At 37.2% G+C, this 14,622-nt stretch overlaps 1 protein-coding gene across 3 annotated transcripts in view; it reads left to right on the forward strand.

Moving 5' to 3' along the window:
- The first annotated feature begins 1,441 nt into the window (after positions 1-1,441).
- COG6 (component of oligomeric golgi complex 6) overlaps positions 1,442-14,622 on the forward strand; it is a 55,263-nt gene continuing 42,082 nt past the window's right edge. For 2 of the 3 annotated variants that reach the window (XM_059838934.1, XM_059838936.1), the window contains exons 1-4: positions 1,442-1,600; positions 2,163-2,306; positions 2,648-2,719; positions 6,029-6,087. In XM_059838934.1, coding sequence (XP_059694917.1) covers positions 1,472-1,600; positions 2,163-2,306; positions 2,648-2,719; positions 6,029-6,087 — 404 coding nt within the window. In that variant the 5' untranslated portion in view covers positions 1,442-1,471. Of the gene's footprint in view, positions 1,601-1,687; positions 1,822-2,162; positions 2,307-2,647; positions 2,720-6,028; positions 6,088-14,622 lie in introns of those variants that run through there. The other variant, XM_059838935.1, reaches the window with a different exon arrangement.

Below are 14,622 nucleotides of genomic sequence, written 5' to 3' on the forward strand. Positions count from 1 at the left end.
TGTCTTCTTATATGTGAAAAATGCCAATCACTGGTTTTTAGAATTTTAAAAGTTTAATAGTAATAAAATGGCTATAAAATAGCAATATAATTAGAGTAATAAAAATTTGGACAATTAGGATTTAGGACAATATGTGATAATAAGAACAAAGAGTTACAGACAGTCCGGGTACCTCTTTCTGGTCAAAATAGGCCCAAACAGGACACATGTTAACAGAGGATTAACCATTAAAAGCAATTGTCTGTTGCATGTTCATACATGATGCATAAATTCCATTCAAACAAAGGATTCTGTCAGGTCAGCGTCAACTTCTCCCTCTAATCCTAACGGCATCTTCAGGGCTGAGTGAGGCAGGAAGAACTGGATAAGAGAGCAATAAATTCTTCTCTGAAAGATTTAATTGTCCTGTGGCTGCTATTTCAGTGTGAGTCCTCTCTTTAAAAAAGTATCTTACATAGCATAGTTGCTATTTTAACATTTTGTTATAACCCAAAGCTATATTTAACACACTACTTAAGAAAATTAACGCAGTATGGCTTTCTAACACAACATATATAATATTCATTTTAATATTTGCAAAGAGCCAGTCATAAAATACGCATTTTTCACATTATATAATAGCTGTTCACTGTTAGTCATCCTCTCTCCATGGCATTTTACCTTAATTTGTACACCTATTTTCTGTCATGTGGAAAAGCCCATAGAAATCCCTGTGCTGCACCTCAGCATTTCAGATGGGACAAGTGACAATGCAAGAGGTCACGGTCTTAAGCTGCACCAGGGGTGGTTTAGGTTGGATCTGAGGAGGAATTTCTTTGCAGAGAGGGTCATTGGGCATTGGAATAGGCTGCCCAGGGAGGTGGCGGAGTCACCGTCCCTGGAGGTGCTTAATGAAAGAGTGGATGTGGCACTCAGTGCCGTGGTCTGGTTGACATGGTGCTGCTGTCAGGCCATAGCTTGGGCCCCATGATTTCAGAGATCTTCTTCAACTTAATTGACTCTGTGATTTTGTGCTCTGGAGCTGTGAGGAGACCTTGGGAGGTTGCCTCCGTGTCAGTAAATGCACAGCAGAAACAAGACAGCTTCTTCATTTTGACACATATTACAGCCACTGCTGTCAGCTTATAAAACAGAGATCTCATTTTTTTTTTCCTTTCTTGCTGTGCTCATAACTGAAGCACTTGTTCTGTGAAATAAATTCAGCTATCTGCTCTCATGAAGTGAACCCTGTATCATCCACTCAAAATCCTTTATTTAGTAAGTAAATTATTAATATTTTAAATTTTATGTGTTTTTATTTTATCAGTAAAAACAAACAAAGAAATGAACAGAAAAACCCCGAGTGCCACCTTGCACCAGGCGAGGCCGGGCCCTACCGCCGGCCTGCCTCAGGCCGGAACCGAATGCTCGGAGCGCGTTTCCGCCGGAGCCGCTCCGTGTGGCGCCGCTTTGGCCGGGGAGGGCCGCAGCCATGGCCGACACTGCCGCGCCGCCGCCGCCGCCCGCCGCTCCAGCCCCGGGGCTCCCGGCTGCCCCGAGCACCAACCCGCTGTCCCGCAAGCTCAACAAGATCCTGGAGACGCGCCTGGACAATGACAAGGTGGGTCGGGCGGCGGCGGCGGGACGGGGTGGGGGCCGGATGAGCCGTCAGGGGCCACGGGCCCCGACAGGCTTCGCGGCGGGGAGGCGAGTCCTGCCGTAGCCTCAGTTCCGCTGCGGAGCTGCGGGCGGTCCTTTGCAGCATTAATTGCAAACAAAATTAGTTTTCGCTTCTCCAGCAACATGCCACGCTCCTATTTTATCCCTTCAGATCGTAGGGAGGTTTGTATTACTAGCCTCGGAAGGGCACTTCTCAAGCTTTTTCTAATTTAAATGTTTTCTTGTTGCGGATAGGTCATTCATTTACAGAAAATAGTCTTATTGGTTAAAGCTACTGCAAAATTGTGGACAAAGTTTTCTGTTATAAGAGAAAAAGAAGGGCTCAGCAATGATTTTAGTTGTTTGCCAGCTGATGTGGAGTGCATTAAGGTAGCTTTTCCTCTAAAACCATTTATTAGGTTTGCTTTATTTTTAATAAGACCATGAACTTGGGGTGGGTACAGACTATTTAACCTGCTTATTTGTAACTACATGCAAACTGAAGGTCATTTTTTATTTTCTAGGAAATGCTGGAAGCACTCAAGGCTCTCTCGACCTTTTTTGTGGAAAACAGTTTGCGCACTCGGAGGAACCTGCGTGGAGACATTGAACGACGAAGCTTGGCCATCAATGAAGAATTTGTGCACATATTCAAGCAAGTTAAAGAGGTAATGTTTTTGCAGCTTAACTAGCTATTTTACAACAGTACTGTTAACGTGATTTAAAGTTTAAAAAAAGAAAAAAGGATGAAATGAGATTGTAACTTTCCAGGACAGATATACTTTTACAGTAAAATTGTTTCATTTGTTTTAAGTGTTGCATTGGATGTTTCAAATAGATCCAAATCCTGAGCTAATCTTGATATTTAGAGGTGCTTTACTCTGTATTGACTAACACGGAGCCTTGAGCAACAATGTACCTTGAAACTTGGGCATCTAATTGTGGTGGGAAGCTGGGCCTGGACACAGCATTTCTGATGAAAAACACAGTTACTGTTATTTGAACTTAGGAACTTGAAAGTATAAATGAAGATGTGCAAGCAATGAGCAGCTGCTGTGAAGACATGTCCAGTCGTTTGAAGGTAACATATAAATGGAAGTGCTTTGCATATTTTTCCTTTTGAGGTGTGACTATGTCCTTTTAAAAGGACAAAGAATTATTTTTGAGGATTAAGAGCACCAGCAAAATGATTTCATGGTATGCACGTTATGTTATTTTAGGATATTAATATGCTTCTTTTTGTTTAGAAAATATATCAAGGAAATAATTTTAGTTTCTTCCAAATTGCAATTCACAATGCAGCCATATGCTTATTTAGGCAATAGCAATGTGAAACCCATGTGTGTGTCAGTGGAGAGAAAATATTTTATTAGATTGGATGTATGTGAGATTTAAGGGTTAATTTGTGTATTTCCATTTAAAATGGCTTTTGTATTGACTGTGTCTCTTGAATTATGTGTTCATGTAAATACCTCAAGTATATTCATAGGAAAGTATCTTGTAATTCAAAGAGGGAGGCAAATCTGGTGTGCATCTTCAGAGTATTGATTTTGTTTCTTAACATTGTCTCAGATTGCTGATATGCAACAAAACCAATTCTGTTTCATCTTAATCCTGAGTCTGTAGTATTCCTGGTGGGGCTGGGGAGTGTAGGACATTTGTGTTTTATGGTGCATTCCTAAATCTGGCTTGATTTTAGGGTACAAGGTCAAAATTCAGTGCAGTGATGCGTATAAACAGCTTATGGATGCTGAAGTGTAGATGCATTGCCAAACCAAGCCTGTTCCCAATACAGCACATAAATTACAGTATGTGAATAAGAATCCTTCACCAAAAAATCCTGTGAAAACAGTTGTTTTCCTCTCCATATGTGTGTGTGTGGATATTAAATGTCCTCCTACTTAGATAAATAGGTTTCACAGTTGTTGTTCAAATGCTCGTAGATTGATGAACTTGTACCAAAAGATGTGAGAGTACAGCGTAGCCAACTGCAGTACTTAATTTCCAGTTTTGGAAGGAACTGGGTAATGCGCCTCAGAGGTCTCAGATCTCTTTGAACATTGTTAATGTGGATATATTCCTTAGTGCAGTTCAGGAACTGTTAGACTGAGCTCTTAGATGTGGAAATGAGTCAAGTGTCCATGCAGATTTTTGCTCTTTTCTGTCTTTAGATCATGAAGTGTAACTGTTGTCTGTGATTTTTTTTTTTTTTCTCTTCCCAGAGTAGAGCCACCCTGCAGAGATTTCTTTTGCTGTTAAAGTCAGTAGGTAGTTTTGTTCTCTGCCCCACAGGAGGTTTCCTCTGGAGCCCTGTAGAACTCATAACTTGTCTTGATTCAATCCATATTTTCTTTGTATGAATGTAAAGTTAATAAGCTCACGAACTAGCTCTCATTTGTGAAATACTCTGGTACTTTATCTGTAGTAGGACAAGAAGACTTGCAGGCATGTGCTCAAGCTGAATAAGAAGACAAAAATGAGCTAAATAGAGCAAATAGAAGAAAGAAAAAGGAGGATTTGGGGCATATAATGCAGAAAAGTGTGCAAAGAGAGCAGTATATTAAGAAAGCAGAACAAATGCAGGACATGAAAGGGAATATATTTGGATAAGCCAAAAAGCTTTTTAGCTTTATTGTTTTGTAAGTCTGTAATATCATCTGATCCAAATAGCCATATATTGTCACATCTGATTTTAGGACAGTGACTTGAGAAATACAGTGGCTGAAAGACAGAGAAGGAGCAAGGGCTGAAATGGAATTCACTGGAGTTGAAGTATAATGAAATTGTTAACTAATATACTGAGGTGGGGAGGAAGAGAAAAATATTTCTGTTTTGGATATAAAAGAAACATTAAATACCAACTTTCTCGTTTCTCTAGCATGTCTGGCTCATTTCTGACAGTTACCTGGTTAGGTTAGATGTAAAACTCTTATATTTCATACATAAAATATTGACAATATCTGGCGTGAATTTGAATGCACTTATGTAAACTCTGGCTTCCTGGTATATCTAGCTAGATTCAGAAAAAATGCTTTTCCTTCTTTTCTGCTGTCCTGCTGTTGGCATTGTTCGTGGTAATCAGTAGTTCTGCCCAGAAAATGCTGGAAAGAAAGCAAATTTCCTCTTCTTTGTTTATTGAAATTCACAATTAAGTTGGACATGAATTGTTACAGTCCTACTTTCACCTTTCAGAGCATTCCTGTACCTTTACTGCTGTTCTGTTATAACTGATGTAGTGGCAGATAAAAAAGCTGAAATGAATCAGTGGGTAGAGATACTTTTGTTAAACCTTTCAGGGGTCTCAGGACTGGCATCTTCAATTTGGCAAGCTGTAATTTGGCTGTAATACAGTATTGAAATTATTCACAGAATATCTTTATTGCCATTTCCACCTCTTACTTGCAGTATTTTTCTATACTGAATGCGTTTTGATTTTAGGATTTTTTTTTTTATTATATTGTCTCAGTTATTCTGCATAAGGGTTCACTGGTGACATCCAGTGTGAAGCCAAAAAATCCAGCTGGCTTTTCACAGAGCAATAAGTTTCAGAACTCTTTAGTTGCAGCAATCCTTTTAGTTATGCAGTTGCTGTCTGATGCAGAATTGTTTCTTCATGGATTCCCTAGCACTGCCATCACTCAATATTAAGGGCTGTGTTGAATTTCCTAAGTTAGAATGGTAGATTCATTTAGATTGGGAAAGACTCCTGAGATCATTGAGTCCAACCCAGCATTGCCAAGTCCACCACTATCCCCTGTCCTTCAGTGCTACCCCTGCACATCTTTTAAATACCTCCAGGGATTGTGACTCAGCCGCCTCCCTGAGCAGCCTGTTCCAATGCCTGACCATCTTTTCGGTAAAGATATAAAGTTATTTTTCCTAATAATTGTCCTTGGTCCATGCAGCTCTGTAAGCTGTTGGACTGTTGAGCTAGGCTTGCTTAGACTAGCAGAGCTGTGTTCATCGTCTTTTCTAAAAAGTCTGAGTGGACACTGGTACTGGGCTTTCTAGCATCCAGAGGTATTTGTTTCATTTTTTTATTTTGTGACAGCAAACTATTTACAGTTGATGGGCATACAAAATAAACGATTACACTAATATTTATAGTGTTTGTCAATTAAATATAAAATAAAAACAAACTGTGTGAATATATGTGTATATAAACGTGAAAATATAAATGGATAAGGATACAAATTTATTTATTTTACTGTCTGGACATAGGGAGAGTTAATGAATACTTGTTTCAAGGAGGCCTTTTATTTCAAAGAGTATAGTCGTTAAATTGCTTTTACTCAGAAAGCTTCAAAAGTATTACCTCTTTTAAAGATTGTTTAATATAGTTGATATGTTTGTGCTTTAAACATGCTTAACAATTCTAATTGTATTCTAGGCAGCAAAGGAACAAACCCAGGACTTGATTGTAAAAACCACAAAACTCCAGGCAGAAAAGTATGTATACTATCTTATTTATTTGATAGAATATTCTTTTAGATGTGACTCTGACGCTTCAATATATGACTTCGGGATTTTTTTCAATACTGTGTGTGTTTTTAGCTCAATTACACTCTTAGCTTATTGCTAAATGATCCAAAAAGGTAAGAATGTGTGTTAGTGTTTGTTTCAATAGAAGTTGGCTTTATAGGGAAAACAGTAATTTACAGTGGTAGCACATGCTAAAAATGGATGTGCTTTGCCTGAAGTCTGTTGATAATATAAGTTATATTGTGTCATAACAGATATGAACCAACTCAGTTTGACAAGATCCTTGTTATTAATGTTTTGTATCCAGTGGAAATCTCTCTCTTTTTCGGGGGCTGTAGGAGGGAGTGCAAAGTTGGATTCTAACCTACTCTGCCATATTTAAAGGTGACTGTAAAATACAGGAGTGCTGTTTAATGAGCCTAGCACAGACCACTTTTTCCATTGGTTCTCCAGCCTCCTGTGGAAGAAAGGATTTGTATTTTTCGCTTTTCAGTATTTTTTATTCCTGAGAAGGGGATAATAACCAATGATGGATTCAGTCTATTGTATTTTGGCTAGGATGTATGGTTTTATAGCTTCAAGTTTTCTTAGTGTAGAAGAAGGAGGCCCCTTTGCTTTATGAGCTTTCTTCAGAAAATTATATACAGTTCACTCTAGGTCAGAAATTATTATTTTGCAGCACTAAGTTTCTAGTGGAAATTATGGTTTTGGATTGCTCTCGGTGAGCTTTCAAAATCAGTGGGTTTATGATATGAGCTTCAGTAGAAAACTTGTACATATTTTAAACATTGAGTGCAGAACAATTGCATAAAATGCAATGCTGTTTCATATAAAGTGAAGGATTTGGTAAAGACACTTAAAGTAAGTTAGCAGAAGTCTTAAAAACATCATTTTGAATATGAGTATGTGAAATGGTAGAACAGAGAAGTGGTCGTATAATTTGTAGTCTCAAGACAAGGAAAGCTGCTTTGATTCCTTTTTCTGAAGAAGAATGGGAGACCAAGACCAGTCCCAAGTGGTGTATGTATAATTGGCCTTAAATTCAATTAAAGGAGATTATGCAGATTATACATCATTACCTCCGCAATATAGTCCTTACTTGCACTATAGTTCACTTAAAAGACTTTCTTCTAATTCCTTTAAAAGACAGAACATCCCCCTGGTGTGAAGAGGAAAAGTGTTTAGGGACTAATCTGTCCTTCTAAGCATCAGTGTGACCTTGGAGTGCACATGTAGGAAAAAGTTTGGAAGTTTATTTTTTAAGTATACCATGAAGTACCCATGAGCAGAAGCCAGAAAGTACTTGTGACTTTTACAGTCTGATAGTTATGGAAGATTCATAATACCATTTATTAGCAAAGTTGAATTTTTTCCTGCCGAAACGAAAAATTGTGAAGACTGTTTGGTTCCATTTGGGACATTTTAGTCATTTGTTCTTTTACCTTGTTAAAGAACTGTTTGTTCTGATGCATTCCTTAGATTTACATCAGGCATATGAAGAGGCATCTGCTGCCAGATGTTAGGGGGTTCTTAACACCTGAAATGTGGCCTCTGAAAAAGTACAGGTCTTAAATTGCTGATGCCTTCAACTTAATGTGACCTTTTTTAGCCTATAAATAAGTGGTGAAACTGGAAGGACATAGCTTCTCTGTCCTCTGAGGGTTGTCTCAAAATATGGTCTTGTTGAAATGCAGAGATGAAAACTGGACCTGTTCTATTATGTTTTTCTATTAGGCTTAGCGTTTATGTGATTTACTTTAGCTGACCATGTTTTTCTAGCTGGAAAAATTTCAGGATTTTATTCAATGATCTGAAACTGAAGGGAGACTGTAAACTTCCAGATGCATTTAATGTATAAATGTTAACTAGGGATTTAGATTTTGTTTTCCTTTTTTTTTTTTTTTTCTGTACTCAAAAAAGAATGGCTGTCTCAGTGGCTCTGAGTGGGTACTAGGTTTTTTATACTAAGCAGTTTTGTCACTGTATTATCATCTGTATAATTAGTTGTAGTTCAAGATGGCTTTCAGTTTTCAAAGCTTTTTACCTGAACTCTTGTTGGTTATCCTGGTCTCTCAGGTTTGTGGTTTGAAGGTTGAGCTGCTTACCTGGAGTTTCCTGTAGGTAGCCCTGATGAGTGCTTTGGGACTTCCTGTATTGGTGAAATGTGTGAATTTAAGATATCTAGGTAAATATTTGGGATAGAAAATTAGATTTTTGTCTCAGATTTAGGTTAAAACTTAAGCATTCTTGGGTTTTTGCTTTGCAGCATTTTTTTCTTGTTACTTAGTTTGTGAGCTTTAGACCTGCATTGGCATAAATGCTAAATGTAGGGTCTTACTTAGATAACAGAATTTAAAAGTAATTAATACAATTGCATTTTTATATTTGTGAATATGTCAGAGTTAGTGCATTTCTTTGGTCAGTTAGGTTGCTTATTCTGAATTTATTTCTTCTATGAAGTCTAGTTAAAACTACTGTGCATTGGAAACAGTTTTCTTTCACACTATTTAAATTAAGGTATCTGCTTAGCATAGGAACTGTGATGGTTTTTTTTTCCTTTTTCCTTTAAAACTGGGACTTACCATAACTTAATAGAACCATGCAGTGTGAAATAAAGTAGTCCAGGCATCCAACCCATCTATCTCTTCATAACAAGAAATTAAGTTATTGCTTCTCAGTAACATAGAGTCTTGAATAGAGTTCTATAAGAAAGAAAAAAATCAGTTAATTTAGGCAGTTTCTAGTAATTGTTAAAAATCTGCTTCCATTTCAGTTATCTTCAGTAGATTTTTATACTTCTACTTGAGCACACAATTGGTTTCAGGTTGCATTAGGTTTTTTTCTTTTATATATATGTGTAATGAAGAGATGACTTTGTTTTCAAACAATGATCATCTGTTGTGCTTTAAAAGATGTGGGTTTGTTTAATTGCTATTACTAGTAGGCTGACAGAAAAAGGATCTTGCTCCTTGAAGTGAGATTTTAATAATAGCTTCCTCTCACTTGTTGGTTGTCTGGTTCTCTTGTTATACTTGACTCCAGTTTTGTTGGAGTTTTTTGTTTGTTTTTGGTGTTGGGGTTTGTTTGGTTTGTTTTGGGTTTTGTTTTTGGTGTGAGACTAAAAACTTATTGCAATACTGAACTACTTCACCTTGCACAGAGGACAAGCATCCCAGACTTCAGTAATCCCCACACCAGACACATAACTTGTTTAGTTCCAAATACTCTATGCTAGAAGCCTGGCTTCACAGTAATTCTACCAGCCACTTAATAATAAGTTGTTGTGCAAGTTGTTGTGCTGTATTTGAGGTTAGTCACAACTTACAGTCATCAATGTAACAATTGAGAGGAGAGACTAGAAGGTAATACTTGTAATATTAATACTTATTGAAATTAAGTAAGAGCAGTTATGTAAGTGTATGTATATGCTCAGGGGCTTCACTGAAAATAAGTCTGCAGAAATGTAAAAGTTTTTGGGGGCTAGATCTAGTGTTCTAAAAGTAAAAAACCACAATGCTCTGAAAACTGTTGTGAAAGAATGGAAATGGCTCAGACAGATATTTCTTGAGTCAGGCTTCTGGTTCAGAGCTTTTGTGGAGATTATGCACTTGAACACCTTTACAAGCTATCTTATTTTGCTACACTCTCTTAATTGCGTTCTTAAGCGGGGTAAAATTTGTATTTTGGTGTCAGAATCATTGTTAGTTACATCAATTACAAAAAAAGCCATTTACATAGCCCTGAGATTGTTTTACTTTTTAAAAGTCAATTAAATATGATTCCCAGACAGGAATATAAGTGTGTACTTCAGTTTGTTTTAATTGAATCGTATTTCATTCAGGCTTGATCTTTATTTAAAAAATAACAAACACCATTCTTGGAATTAGTCAATTATTTGACTGTCACCTCTGTGCTCAATACAAACTTAGAAGTCTTAGGAAAAATGTTTACAAGTGAGTCTGCTTCAGTATGCTGCACTACTGATCTCTCACCCTTGTGTCTTGGTGGTGCCTTTTTCTTTTTCTAACAAATATATTTTTTGTCATAGTCAATTTGGAACTTAAGCAGGAAGTTCAGCACTATTTTGGGCAGGTTAGAGAGGTTTGCTTTTATCAGCCTGTGCTAAGAAAAGTGGTGATCTGCTGGTTTGCATTGATGAGATGTATTTCATGTGTTGACCTTTTGAAACTTGTATTTACATTTATTCCCACAAATGTGCTTCATGAGAAAAAGCAGTGATTGCCTAAACTGAATTATAATTCCATGTGGGAGAGGATGAAGACTTGAAGTTCTGAGGCTCATTTTCTATCCTGATTTGTAGCAAAGTAAATCATAGATGACAAAGTATGGCAGAGGAATAAAACCAGCTAAAATGGATCTGAAAGAAAAAAAACCAAAACTAACTTGTCACATTCTAGCCATGACCAGCAGAGAACACGCAAAGCTTTATTTTCTTGCCAGTTTTTCTTCCTGGCAACTCTGTTGAGATATGAAGTACTCTTGGTCAGTATGAAATGAAGCGTGGTTTTACAGGTAGAGAAACATTCACCAGAAGTGCAGAATCAGTTACATGGTACCATTTCTGACTGATGGTTGTCTGATCTGCTCTGGGAAAAAAAGCCCAGGAATAGAAGGGCCAGTGAGCTTGTGGTCTTCACTGGAAATTTATTTTGGTCTTATTGTTTTTCTGCTATCTGATTTTGTTCTCCTTTTGCTGCAGCTTAAGCTCATTTGATTTGATTTTATTCCAGGTGGATGTAGAGAACAGTGTGTAATTTCCTTGCCTTTGGCAATGTTGTTGAATTTGATGGCAAATTTGAAGCTAGACTAAGCAGGCCCCTTTCAAGTGACTTTATGTGAGATTTTATAGACGATAAACTGGAGATACCAGTCTGTTTGGTATGGAAATATCAAATAGCTCATCCCTACAAGATGGAAAATAATGTGTTCATTGGAAATACACTCATTTTAAACTTAATCTCTGTGCACAACTTAGAAACCATGGATCATGGATCTTAACCATTGCCAAACAGTGATTTACTGTGTGTGTTTACATATCCATATCTGTATACATCACATGATTTCTGCAAAGCTCTGCCTATGAAAATTTAGTCAAAAATATTCCATAGATGCATACCCATCATATTTAGAGAAAGCCTTACGAGTATAAAGGTAGAAAATGATTGAATTTCTCTAATTTATTTACAACATGTAAACTTTTTTATTGTAGTGTTTGGTAATCTGTTTGGTAAGATTTTAATCATTTTAGCTCAGATTTGTTGCTTAACTTTTGATTCAGCCTTTTCAAATTTTCCCCCTTTTTTTTTAATCACAGAGTGTGTGAGATGGTACAGCTGCAGCATTGCAGGCTGTCTTCAGATAGGTGTTACAGATGGGAGAAACCTTCTGAGTTCAAGTCCACTCTCCCACTGCCACCTATTATTTTCATGATGACTTTGGTAAACTCATCAACTATTCAACACATAACTAGTGCAATTTTTTTTGCATGTTGTGTATGTTACTATTCATGGAACACTTAGCCAAAAGCTCATTCTTTCCAGTAAAAGCCTTTCCCTGATTTCCAACCTAATTATTGGATATAAATTGACTGTTTTCTCATCTTGTCCTTTGTCTTAAGAGCTGCCTTCATCTCCTGTGATAAATTAGTTTTTCCATTTCCATGATGATCCTGCTAGCTGTGGTCTAATGGGAATCCATTGTTCTTGCACACAGATGATCAGGATTGTGATCTGTTTTCCAGATGAGGTCTCACTAAAGCCTTCTTTACTATTACTGCTATTTTCTTGTATCCTGGGAACATTAGACAATTCACTGGGTTTTTTATGTCTTCCTATTTTTTAAGTAAGGAGAACTTTTCATAATAATTTATAGTGATGGAATGGGTCACTGAATAACCTCCTTCCAGTATTTCAGTTCTGCTTCAGTAAGAGATGTGTTTGCAGATAAAATGCAGAACAAAACATTTGTTCTCAGCATTTACAAATGCACTTTTACACCTCTCCTTACTCTTAAGAATGCTTTTCTAATGCTTGTGTGTAACTGTTTTGTTACATAATCTTGTATATTTGCCTTTCACATGACAGAAAAATAATTTTGCAGCTTTATACAAGTCTGTTAAAGGTGATTGTTGCTTACTTATGATTTAGAAATACTCCATTGTCCTGAGGCTTTAAAAATGTGTTGAATCCTCAATACCACAAATTGAAAGTAATTTCAGAATGACTGCTCTGATTCATCCTAAGTAGAAGAAACTAGCAGATTTTTATGCTATATGTGGTGGCAAGATAAAATTAAGCTTTGGAAAAGTCTGCTTCTTCACCACCTCATTTTTGAGCTGTCTAGGTGATAATCCTAACAAACAGTGCACATTTGTATTTGGTTCAAGGGAAAAGTGCATGAAGTGCATAGTTTTCCCAGCCTTTTGAGTTCTTTTGCAAAAGAATTCTGTCTCCCTGGTAACGATTAAAACTGGGGAAATTGCTCTTTGTTGGAATACTGTCCTTTGCCCAAGTTCTAAATTCTACCAACACATGGCACTTCCCCTTTTGCATCAATGCAGGGTTCTCATAAGCTGTTAGTTTCATTCATTTATGCAGGATTAAGTGTGTTAAAAGAAAAAAAAAAAAAAATTTGGGATAACAACATGTATGGCCTTTCCTCAGCTGTACTGCGCTGCTGAGAATTTAGAAATTTTTATAACTACAGAAAGGCCAGTGGGTCTTGAAATGTCCTGTTGTCTGCACAGAGGTACTGACTGCTGTGGATTATATGTAAGACAGACTTACACTGGCTTTTGTTGTTACCTGCATTGTGTTTTGTTAGGAACTTACTGTAGTGAAATGATTGAGCCACCTAGAGTGACATTTTAATCCATTGCCCTGCCTTAGTAAAATAGATTAAATTCTAGTTAAATATCTGTTAGCTTGTATGTGAGGAAATAAATACATAAATAAATATATATGGAAAAAAATTGAATACAAATCTGAGTGTATTGATCTCAGTAATACTGTACACTGCCAGGCAAAAATCAAAGGTATGAACAATTTACATATTTTGTTCCTAATCCATCATCTAGGCTATAGAGTCTCTTTCTTGTGCAGTTTGATAATAAAGGCAACTTTCACAGTCATCTCAAGCAGAACTGTCTAACCTGGGTTCTGAAACAGAGTAGCTCTTTGAAATCCTGTGTGCTTTGTAAAGAGCCCAACAGAAACAGCTTTATCAAAATTCATACACTTGCTTTTGTTTAGGAGAGATGTTTGTCACACTTCCCAATCACGATCTTGAGAAAAGTGAATGAAACATTGCTGCCACCTTGAGGTTGTTATTTTCTGAGTACATTGTGAAGCTTCGCTTGCCCAGTGTACTTGAGTTTAATGTATTGACTCTATATTATAAAAGTTAATTATTAGGAGTGCTTGGAGTCAATCAATGTGCAGTTATGCCATGCTTTAGCCCAAGACAGAGCCAGGGATGGGAATGGCTTTAAAGTACGGTGTTTGATCAAACCTTGTTCTTCATAGCAGCAGAAATGGAAGGAGGGGTAATCCAGTCTATTTTCAGCTTTGTGGATTTATATTAAATTGAAACTTCCATCGCAAGAGGAGAGACTCAGAGCAACTATTGAAGTTAATTCGCTAATTTACATTTTCTGTTGTTTAAACAAAATACAGTGGTGGTGATGTTGAGGCATTAGACTTGCTCTGCAAAAAGTGTGAAACAGGAATGCTTTGTTGAAAGCAGCATCATTGTGTTAAATTGTAAGTGTCCTTGGATGATTTTCAATTTTTGAGTAGCCATCTTGATGCCTCTGGTTTTCTTGAGTCTTAATATTTATAATTTTGATTATTAGTAGTTGTAACTGACAATTGAAATGAGCTCTTCTTATGCTCCAGAGGAGTTCTGAATTGTGGTTTTTGTGAGAATTTTGTAGCAGCAGTGAGGTCAGTGCCCCTTGCCTGTGAAAACTCCTGGTGCTGGCACACCCCAGTCCCTTAGCACAGGCTGTGGTCAACTGAATTAGAAAATACATGTAATCTCCACCCCCAAGAAGAAAGAACTTCTGGATTTTTTTCTTGCCAGATTTGTTCCCTGATCTAATTCACTACATGATGCTGTAAACAATTGTCCTGGCATGGTGGGAAGGTCAGTACAGGTCAGGGATGAGCAGGGATGGCTGAGGCAGCCTGAGTAGCATGGCTTACACATCATTGCAGTGAGTATATTAGTGCATCTTTCATCTGTGTTGTGAGAATTTCGTAGTTACTCTCGGAACATCTCTCACAGGCTTAATACTGATTTTAAAATACTCTTTTGTTAATATCTTCTCGTCTCTTTCTTGTACGTTGTGTCGACCACTTGTCTTGTTGCCTCTCACAGAATGAATTGCTCTCTTCAGATTTCACCACATAAATCTTCTTGCTGAAAATTTACTGAATTTTTTCTAAATGGTCTTGTTCCATTCCCCTTCCACTGTGTTGG

This window comes from Haemorhous mexicanus, chromosome 2 (assembly GCF_027477595.1).
Source record: "Haemorhous mexicanus isolate bHaeMex1 chromosome 2, bHaeMex1.pri, whole genome shotgun sequence".
NCBI classification, from domain to species: Eukaryota; Metazoa; Chordata; class Aves; order Passeriformes; family Fringillidae; genus Haemorhous; species Haemorhous mexicanus.